This window comes from Falco cherrug, chromosome 9 (assembly GCF_023634085.1).
Source record: "Falco cherrug isolate bFalChe1 chromosome 9, bFalChe1.pri, whole genome shotgun sequence".
Taxonomy (NCBI): Eukaryota; Metazoa; Chordata; class Aves; order Falconiformes; family Falconidae; genus Falco; species Falco cherrug.
In genome coordinates, this window is record NC_073705.1 from 27,903,997 (window position 1) to 27,914,191 (window position 10,195).

The window sequence follows — 10,195 nt, forward strand, 5'->3', positions numbered from 1 at the left end:
CTCCCTTCGCGCGCAGCATCCCGGGGGCACACGGGGGAAACTGAGGCACGGCCAAGGGAGGGGGCGTGTCGTGTTCCCCCGCTCACGCCGGTGAGGCGAGCCGGCGTCCCCCCGTGCCCCCCGCCCCGGGGGGGCGTCGCTTCCACCCCAGGCTGGCCGTGACCCCCCGGCGGGGCCCGGCGCCGCCACCGCGAACCCGACACCGCGGCGGTTTCAGGTGATGCGCGGCGGCCGGGGGGGCTGCGGGGGGGCTGCCGCCGGGCGGCGGAAGCGCTGACCGGGGGTGGGGGGGTCCCCCCACTCCCACGGGGCCAGGGTCCGCGCGACGCCCCGGCGCAGCCCCCGCGGGGAACCGCGACACCGGGTGGGGGGGGAGCGCCTGGGGTAGGGGCGGGGGGGGGCCCGACGGGCGTGGGGACACGCACCCACAAGCACATACACCCCATGCACTCGCACCTCCACGGCATGCGTGTCCGTGCCCCTGCGCACGCGCACGCGTGCAAGCCGGGCCGCGCCGCCTGTGCGCACACTCACGCGCAGCCACGGAGCGCCGCTGCGCGCGCACGGGCGCACACGCGTGTACGCCGCCCCGCTGCGCGCACCCCCGGGCGGGCGCAGCCGCGCACGAGCAGCCGCCCGCCGCTGCGGAGGAGGCGCTGCCCGGCACGCGCGCGCTCGCCGCTGCCCCGCCACGCGCGGACGCCGACGCGGCACGTGGGGGCGCGACGTTACAAGCGCGCGGCGCCTGGCGCCGGCATCAAAACCCGCGCGAGCCCGCGGATGCACGCGGCGGCGGCGCGGCCGCCCGGGTGGGCCCGGCCGCGCGCCGGAGCCCGCACGTGGACGGCCACGTGAAAACACACGCGGGCACCCGAGTGAGCGGAAGCCGACGTGAGCGCGCGCAAGCGGAGACAGACCCGCACGTGAGCGCGCACGCGCGCACCCACGTGAGCGCACACGGGCACACCCACGTGAGCACGCGCGCCCACGCGCGAGTACTCCCGCGCAGCCACGCGCGCAATCGAGGGGGGAGGGGGGTGGGCGCAGACGCCGCGTGCAGCTCGGCACGTACCGCCCCCCGCCGTCGGCCCGGTCCCGCGTGTCCCCGCCGCCCCCCGCGCGGCGCCGCCCGGTTCCCCCCGCCGCGGGGCCGCCCCCCCGTGACGAGGCCGCACGTCAGCGCGCCGGGCGGCAGCGGGGCGGTGGCGCGGGCGCGGCCCGGGGAGCTGTGAGTGCGGGGGCGCCGGGGGGGGGGGGGGGGGGGGCGCGGGGCGCAGAGCCCCGCTTCGCGCGGAAGGTGGGGCGCGTTCCGGTCCTTGCCGGGAGGGGCATTCCGCCTCCGCTCGCCCTTCCTCGCCCCGCCCGGGGACTGGCAGCAGCCGTACCCCCGAGGTGGCGGTCCCCGCCCCCCCCCCTCCCCCCAGTGGCCAGGTGCTGTGCTGGGGTCGGGGTCCGTAACTGTCCCGGTGCTGGCGTAAATGGGGTGGGGGGCTCCCCACTGCCTGACTGCAGGGTGAGGAGGGGTGCGGTGGTGGGGTCACCCACCCACCAGCTGCCCCACCTGCTGGGGGGGCTTGGGAGGCCGCACACAGATCCGCTGCAATCGGGCTCCCCGTGTGTCGTCGTTGTCCCCCCCGTGTCCCGTCCCCCCTCCGTGTCCCCCCAGGCTGGGGATCAGCAGGGATGGGATGCACACGCGGGCACTGCATCCCACCGCATCCCACGTAGCCACCCCCCCTCCCCAGGAGATGCCGCCCTCCCTGCCGGCTACCATCAACATCCGGGAGCCCCGCTGGGACCAGAGCACTTTCCAGGGCCGGGCCAAGCACTTCTTCATGGTGACCGACCCCCGAAACCTGCTGCTCTCGGGGGCCACGCTGGAGGAGGCCCGCCGGGTGGTGGAGGAGTACAGGTACCCGGGGGGGGGGGGGTTGGGGGGGGGAGGGCATACCCCAGCGCCCATCCCAGGCAGAATACAGCCTCGGAGCCATCCCCATGGGTGGGAGCAGGAGCGGTGCTGGCCCCCCTCGCCAAAGCCAGCCCCCCAGATTGCCTGGCTGGTCCCCACGTAGGTTGGGGGACCAGACAGGACATGGGTGCGGGCAGAGGGTCTCCCAACGGGTGCTACTTTTACCTGCCAGAGCGGGCACGGTACCCCCGGGGCTTACGGAGGACCAGCTGTGGCGGGCGAAGTACATCTACGACTCAGCTTTCCACCCTGACACGGGCGAGAAGATGCTCCTGGTGGGGCGCATGTCTGCCCAGGTCCCCATGAACATGACCATCACCGGTTGCATGTTGACCTTCTACAGGTACCTGTCCCCTTCTCACCCCAGGGCCAGGAGGGTGCCCCAGGGCTGGGGGAACCCCACAGTGCGCTGGTGCTGTAGGAGCACCAGTTGGCATCCCCCAGTCCCACCAGCACCCTCCTTTCTTTGGTAGGACCACGCCGGCCGTGCTGTTCTGGCAATGGGTCAACCAGTCCTTCAATGCCATTGTCAACTACACCAACCGCAGCGGGGATGCACCCATCACTCCTAGGTAAGCACCCCTCTGACCAGGTCCTCGGGGCACCCCAAAATGCTGAGGGGGTGCCTTGAATAGCTTCTTGAATAGTGCGGGGCTGTGAGATGGGATGATGGGGACCTGGTGCTGCCAGAGATGGACAGCAGTGGGGCCGTCAGGGTTGGTGGTAGAGCTGGGAGAGGAACCCAGGTGCCCTGGTGCTATTGGAGGGCATACTGTCCCCTCATGTGGAGGCTGGGGGTGGGATGGGGGATCCTGGCTTATCAGTGTCATCTCCTGCTTTGGCAGCCAGCTGGGGACAGCCTATGTGAGTGCGACCACAGGAGCAGTTGTCACAGCGCTGGGGCTCAAATCTCTTACCAAGGTAAGGTGGCCCTTGGCCATCACTGGCCAGGGCACCTGGACCCTCCCTGGGGGGTCTCCCTGGAGCTCTGAGCTGAGCAGGGGATTCACCCCATCACCTGGGGCAGGGGAGAAAATGGAGGAAAGGGGCTTCCTGGGGACACCCACACAAGGCAGCCCCTCTCCCCCGTGACAGCTCTGGAGGTGACCTGTCCCTCCAGCCCTGCTCCATCCCCTGCTGCATGTCTCCAGGCTTCTTTTACCCATCAGCCTCCCCCCAGGGCTGGAAGGGGATGTGGGACCCCCTGAACCTCCTGGGCTTTCAGCAGCTGGGAGTTGCAGGGGAGGAGGGAATGGTTTCCCCAGTGGGGCTGGGACACCCCGAGGTCTTGCAGGGGGACGGTGGCAGACCCAGGGACAGCCAGCTCTGCCCCCAGACCCTCTGCATGACGTGCTTCCTGCTTGCCCCCCCCCCAGCACTTGCCAGCTATCGTTGGCCGGTACGTACCTTTTGCAGCTGTGGCTGCTGCCAACTGCATCAACATCCCGCTGATGAGGCAGAGGTGAGCCCCTGGGCTGGGCTGGGGTGCTGGGGCTCACATCAGGGTTCACCGGGCACTGGTGGGGATGTGGGGAGCAGTGCCCTGGGCTTGCAGGGGACTTCTGCCCTGGCCCTGCTGGCATCCCTTACCCTGGGGGGTTGCTTTGAGGGTACAAGCACCCAGTTGCATCCCAAGGGGTTATCGGTTAAGCTGGCTGTGAACTCCCCATCCCCATCCAGCCCTGTGGAGGACCCCTCAAGTGAGAATGTCGGTCTAGCTGTGACCCCCCCGACTTATTATGCAAGCAGTGGGTGGGGGATACACGAGGATGCCAAGCTCCCTTGGAGCTGTGCCCCTGTGCTGTGTTCCTGCCCTGTCCCTTGATCCCCCCACCCGTATACCTTGGATCCCCCTCACCCCTGCTCTCCCTGCAGAGAGCTCAAGCTGGGGATCCCTGTCACGGATGAAAATGGGAACCGCCTGGGCGAGTCCACGGCTGCAGCCCAGAAGGCCATTTTCCAGGTGGTGGTGTCCCGCATTGGCATGGCAGCCCCAGCCATGGGTGAGTGTCCCCTCTTCCACCTGTGTCTGGGGGCTGCAGCCAGTCCCTGGCAGCATGGGACGGGGTCTCAAGGCTGGCAGGGGGCTGTGAACACTGGGTGCTCATCTCCTTCCCCTCTGCCGCAGCCATCCCCCCGATGATCATGAACATGCTGGAGAAGAGAGCTTTCCTGAAGGTACTGGTGGTCTTGGGACAGGAGGGTGGGCAGGGGTGCATCCCCGTAACTTGTCACAGTTCTGGCACCCCTCGGGGCTGGTACTCCATGAGGGAACAGCCACCTTCGCACCCCGTCTGCCCCACTGACACGCAGCATCTCCCTGTCCCCGGCAGCGGTACCCGTACCTGAATGCTCCCCTGCAGGTTGGCCTGGTGGGACTCTGGTAAGTCACCCTCCACTGGTGGGCATCACCCCAGGAACGGACCGAGCCTGGGAATGGGGGGAAGTGCTACTGGGGGGTCTGCTTGGCAGGGGAGGGAGGTGAGGGCCAGCCCAGAGCTTCTTGAGGGGATGCCAGAGCCTGGCCAGGCTGGTGGCCCCACCACAGGCACCAGGTATGGGATAAGACATCCTGGGACTGGGAGCTATTTTGCTCTATCTTATGTCTCTCAAGCTTGCCATGGGCTCCTGCTCAGCATTGCTGTTCCCCAACACTGATGGGGACAGGCTTTGCCCCACTTCAGGAGCCGGATGTAGGGTCTGCGGAGCTTGGAGAGGGCATTCCTTACCCCTTTCCTGGCTGAGCACCCAGCATAGCTCTGGGCTGTCTCATTGTTGCTTGGGGATCAGGCCACGGGCGGGAGCAGGTGATGGATGCAGCCCTGCTTCTCTCCATGTCTTTCCCTGGCAGTTTGGTGTTTGCGACCCCGCTGTGCTGCGCACTCTTCCCACAGAAAAGGTAAGGACGGGCACCTTGCCTGCATGTGTGGCTCCCATGGGGTAGGGCACGGGGTGCAGGCAGGGGGTCTGTAGGCTCCTTGTGCTCCCTGACTCCCAAGAGATGCTTTCGCTCTTTGAGCAGCTGGAGGCTTGAAGCTCTGTGCACACACATGTCCCCGTGCACGGGCAGTGATGCAGACCCAAAGGTCTGCACTGGGCCATGGGGACAACGTCCCTGTGGGGTGCAGCAGGTGGTTTCCCAGCCTGAGGCCACTGGTGGATATTCCCCCTCCATCCTCTGTATCCATGTCCCCATGGCAGCTCGATGGCCGTGAGCCGCCTGGAGCCTGAAGTCCAAGCTCGGATCCGGGAGAAAGACCCACGGCTGGAGACCGTCTACTTCAACAAAGGGCTCTGAACAGGGGTCCCGGGGTAGCCGAGATGCGTGCTGCAGAGCCAACACATTGCTGAGCTTCACCCCTCGAATCCCTTCAGGGCTGCCACCTCTTTCCCTTGGCCATCTCTTGTCCGTAGGTCCCAGGTGCTCTGTGCTGCTTCCCGGGATGCCTGCAGCCACGCAGCACCACGCTGCGCTGAACCCCATCCCCACACCTGGGCTCAGCCCGGCTCTGGGGACCTGCTTGGCTGGCTCACCCTGTGTGTGCCCATAGCTGTGTGCAGTGCACAGGGAAGCACTAGCAGCAGCACCAGGGACCCTGCGAGCGGAGGTGTGGGGTGGAGAAGGAAATGGTGCTCCCCAGCTTTAGGAGGCAGCAGGCAATCATGGCGACTGAGAGTTGAACCCTCTGCAGGCACCCTGTGTTCCCCAGCGGTTCAGCAGCTGGTGCCTGGGGATGGCAGAGCAGCTCTCAGAGAGAGCTCCCCATACCCAAAATAGCTGTCTGTGTGTGAGTGATTTCAAGTGCACATGGTGGCTCAAAACCAGGGGGGCCCTCCCAGCCCAGGCTTGTGCTCTCAGCTCACCCTCTGCTCTCCTCTGGGCTGCTCTGGGGATTTAATCTGGCTTTCTGCTTCTTCCATCCCCAAAGCAAATGGCACATTTTAATCCCAGTAGAGAGTGCCCCTTTTTCTTCTCATGTTAACGCCATCTCTGTGCAGGCTGGGCTCCCCCTGAGGGGTCACTACCCCTTCCTGGAGTTCTTGCTTTCAGGTGGACCTTCTCAAATAGCTTTAAGTGCACTGTGGTTTCCTCTAGTTATTTTTTATATACATATAATGTACCTATATATACCAAATAATAAAGGCAGATTGTTTATAGAAAACAAAAAGCAAAGAGAAGCGTGTTGCTTGCTAATTGGTATACGGTGGAAAGGGACTGCCGTTGGGGTGAGGATGGGAGTGGGAGGGAGGGGCAGATCAGCTGCCAGGGTGCCCCTGTGCCCCCCAGAGCTGGCCTCTGCTCCCCGTTTTCCAGCCTGCTCCCTTTGCAGCAGCTCCTGCTGGCTTGGCGTGCGGTTAAGCTCATCCAGCTGTCAGGAGGGCTTTTTTTAGCACAGTCAGCTTTGCACCTCGCTGCTGTGCAGAGGGGCTCTGCTAAGCTGCTGCCCTGGATACTGGTGGTTTGGAGAGGCCAGAGTGTCCCCCTGGCTCTGCCCACGCTCCCACCCCCTCTTGCAGCCCGTTCACAGGATGCTCTGCTTCAATCCCAGCCCCGAGCCTGCGCCTGCCTCTCCAGTGAAGCTATTTTTATCCCGCTTTCTATACATGGGATCTATCACAACATCTCTGCTGTTGGGGACCCTGGCAAACCTGCGGGCAGCAGCTGCCTCCCCCTCAGCTTTCTGTCTGGCCAGAGCAGTCAGGAGCAGCAATCAACGTCCATGCAGGGAGAGGAGGGATGGAGGCAACGGTGCTCTGCAGAGCCCCTGCACCAAAGAACAGAGGAGTGAGAGTCACTGCGAAGCCCAAGATGGGCAGAAATGGCAGCTGGTGAGATAAGGGCCAGGCAGCCCAGAGCCACCCTGTGGCTTCCCTGGTGGGCAGGGGCTGGCAGAGGCTTGGCTGGGGGTGCTCCCCCCAGCAGGGACAGCCAGCAGGACACCTGCACCCAGCACCCACCCAGGGTGGAGGGGTGTAACTGGGACAGGCATGTCGGAGATCTGTCCCCCTCCTCCTGCTGGCCCCAGCATATTGCAAATATCTCCCCTGAGCCAGCCATTGGCGGCTTATAAATAATGCAGCCCCTTGCCGTGCAATAAGGGCTTGTCAGTAGCTATTCTGCTCTCATAAATTAAAGATGAAAAGGTACAAGGCTCTTGCCAGAAAAATGAAGACAAATTTTTAATAGCTTGCCAAGACACAGGGAGATGGAGCGCTCGGGAAAAATGAATTACGTTTTTATTATGTGTTTTATTGTGATGTAATTGAACGGGATTAGCTGAGAATACAATATATTTCCAGGGCAGTGCAAAGAAAACAAAAATAATAATGACACCTGCACACCCCCAACCCCCACCCCCAGGCCCTGCACCACAAGCCTGTATGGGGACATTCCCCAGGCATGCACCGGCTGGGAGGTGGCCCTGAGCTGCTGGTGGCTGTGAGAAGCAGAGGTGGGGATGAGAGAGACACTGAAGGGGACAGGGGAACTGGAGATGCAGGGGCTTGGGGTGGCTGGGTCAGGCTGGATGGGCAGGCAGGGTCTGGGCTCACCCCAAGAGCCCTCAGAGCTGTGGGGCTGGGGTGCAGGGCAGAGTGGCACAGCAGCACTCAGCCACACAGAGCCACTGGGTGTCTTTCACCCATCCCTGTGTCCCCAACTGTTTTCATCCCATCCCTGAGATCCCCTTTGGTCTGTCCCCCACCTGCACAAGCTGGCACTGCTAGGCTGAGACCTGGCAAACTTGGCTTGGGTGGGGAGCAGGTCTGGGATGCTGCCCTGCAAACCAGCCATGCTGGCTGTCCTCTCCCAGAGCTAGCAGCATTGCGGCGAGCTCACTGGCTTTGTCACTTTGCTGGGCTAGGGAGGACCTGTCCCCATGGATCCCTTGGTTGGGGGGAAAAAAAGATGACCTACTGGCTGGTGAGTTTTGGGGGACTGACAACCCAAAGGGAACACTGTTGCCTCTGCGGGGGAGCCCAGGACGCAGCAGTAGATAGAGGGTAGCAAGGATGCTCGGTCCCTTCCTGAGCTCGCTCATCCCAGAGGTCACAGGCCAGTCCCCAAAAGGCAGCAACTGGGTGCCCTCAGAGGTGCTGGGTGTGCTGGGCTGGGGACATTGATTGGTCCCTGGCATTTTTAATGAGCTGCCCGACCACAAGCTTTAACCTTGCCCGTAATGAGGGCAAGCAGCAGCAATTCCTACCACCACAGCCGGCTCCCCCAGCCTTAATGAGCTAATCAATACTTGTTCTCAGCTTAATTTCCAGCTAATTGCTCTTTAATGACGCCTGGAAATGGGCAGCCTCTTGCGGGGGGGGGGGGGGGGGGAGGGGGGGAGGCAGGCTCCCCCTCCCCAGTGCCCATCCCCAGCGAGAGGGGGTGCCGGGGGTACTGATGATGGGTCACCTTCCTTGGCTGTGTCCCAGCCCCGCTGATGCTGCTGGAGGGTGGCAAAGGGGACAGCGGGCAAGCGCCACTGAGCTGGCAGCACCTTCTGGAGCACCCACCCGAATCGGGGGCGCTATGCAGCCCCGTGCACACAGGGCAGGCTGAGCAGAGGGTTCCCGCACCCCAGGAGGGTCCCCAAGCCCCTCAGGACACTACGTTTCGGTGGGAGCCCCCAGGGTGTGCTGGAGGGGGAGGGTAGTTGTTCTGGGGTGCAGGGAGATGGGGGGGCGCTGAGGTGGCCATGCATTGCTCCAGGATCTGCGAGTCCCAGGTACAGGGTCGGTGCCACAGCAAGGGGACGGGGACGAGGCCAACAGTGCCCTGGAGGTGGCAGCAGAGACCCCGCTGCCCGCAGCGCCTGCCCGCACCCGTGCTGGGGCAGCCCCGGGCAGTGCGGGGGGACAGGCGGGGACCTGCAGGAGGTGCCCCCGTGTGCGGGGGGTCAGCGGGGCGGGGGGAGCCTGGCATGTGGCGGGGCGGTGGGAACCGCGCCGACCTGGCCCCGAGGTGTCAAAGTTGGCACGGCTGTGTCACCCGAGGGGACGGGCGGGGGGACGGGCGTCCCCGGGAACGCACCCCCGCCGCCCGTTTGGTTCCTGGCCCCGGGTTATGCGACCTGCTTTTGAATGGGGCTGGTGAAAAAAAAAACAACAGAGAAAGCGGAGGGACGGATTCCTGCGGGGAAGAAGCCGAGCCGCATCCAGCTCTGCGAGCCACGGCTCCTACCGGAGGGGCTCAGGGGGCTCCGGCCGGGGAAACCGTGGCAGCCTGGGGACCGGAGCATCCCTCGCCACTGGCCATGGCTCCTCGGGGCCAGCTGAGCGTCCCTTCTGCACACTGCTGCAACCGCTTCCCCGAGAATTTGCTGGTGCGTTTGTTCTTGGGAGGAATTTGGTCTGGAAAAGCCTGGGGAAACCTGAGTCTGGCTGCGTCCCAGCATGGGTCCTGCCTGGTACGCAGGTGGGAAGGACCTGGCTGCTGCCCATTCCTTGTCCCTGTGACAGACCCCCAGGATACGGGTGGGACCTTCCAAGACCCATGTGGCCTTGCAGTGGACTGGCTGGATCTTGGCTTCGTGAGGCTGCTCCAAATGGCAGGAAACAGAGCAGAGCATCAGTGTGCTTGAAGTGAAATGAAGGAGATTTGGTTTATGATCAGAATGAGACCTCTGTGGCTGCAGGCAGTGTGTGCTGGCAGCACCCCTGTCCCAGCATCTCCCAGTGACAGTTGCTTCTGCCATGACATAACCCGCATTCCCATCCCCGCCAGCCCAGCCCCTGAGCTGCTTGCCAGCCCTCCCTGACATGACATGCATTGAGTCACTTGGCCCAGGGCTTTTTTTCCACGGTGAGTTTTTTCCTTGGCCTCATCTGCTGTGAGACCCAGATCCCCATGGGGTGGTCCAGGAGATCAGCCCAGGGTCGGGATGAAGGGGGGCTGTCAGTGGAGCCAGGAGCAGTGGGGCACTCCAGACCGGCTGAGACATCTCTGCCATCAGGGGCACATCCTGATGACAGAGTTCTGGAGGGATGCCATAGCCATGGGTCTGCTGGGAGCATCCACAGCCTCCTGGCTTCAGTGGGGCCATCGTGGGGAGGGGAAATGGTGATGGGGAACAACCTGCCAGGGAGGGAGGGAGGGGCTTTGGTGCTTGAGGCTCACTGTGCCTTCAAAGCCCAATTTCAGGAGCTTCACTGGGCTCACGGCAAGTGAGGAGAAAGGTGGGATAATTGGCCAGCATGGGCAGGGAGCAGGAAACGTAATTTACCCCAGTG

At 64.1% G+C, this 10,195-nt stretch overlaps 1 protein-coding gene across 5 annotated transcripts; it reads left to right on the forward strand.

The window, feature by feature from the left end:
• The first annotated feature begins 57 nt into the window (after window positions 1-57).
• SFXN3 (sideroflexin 3) lies at window positions 58-6,148 on the forward strand. 5 transcript variants are annotated; one of them, XM_055720749.1, is made up of 11 exons: window positions 58-217; window positions 1,746-1,912; window positions 2,142-2,312; window positions 2,443-2,541; window positions 2,815-2,890; window positions 3,346-3,431; window positions 3,845-3,972; window positions 4,098-4,147; window positions 4,303-4,352; window positions 4,821-4,868; window positions 5,171-6,148. In XM_055720749.1, exons 2-11 carry the CDS (start codon window positions 1,749-1,751, stop codon window positions 5,265-5,267), a joined length of 969 nt encoding a protein of 322 aa, XP_055576724.1. In that variant the 5' UTR covers window positions 58-217; window positions 1,746-1,748; the 3' UTR covers window positions 5,268-6,148. The 5 variants fall into 5 exon arrangements, with proteins under 5 accessions (XP_055576724.1, XP_055576723.1, XP_055576725.1 ...); XM_055720748.1 differs by lacking the exon at window positions 58-217 and adding an exon at window positions 354-971; XM_055720750.1 differs by lacking the exon at window positions 58-217 and adding an exon at window positions 354-919.
• The last annotated feature ends 4,047 nt before the right edge of the window (window positions 6,149-10,195 follow it).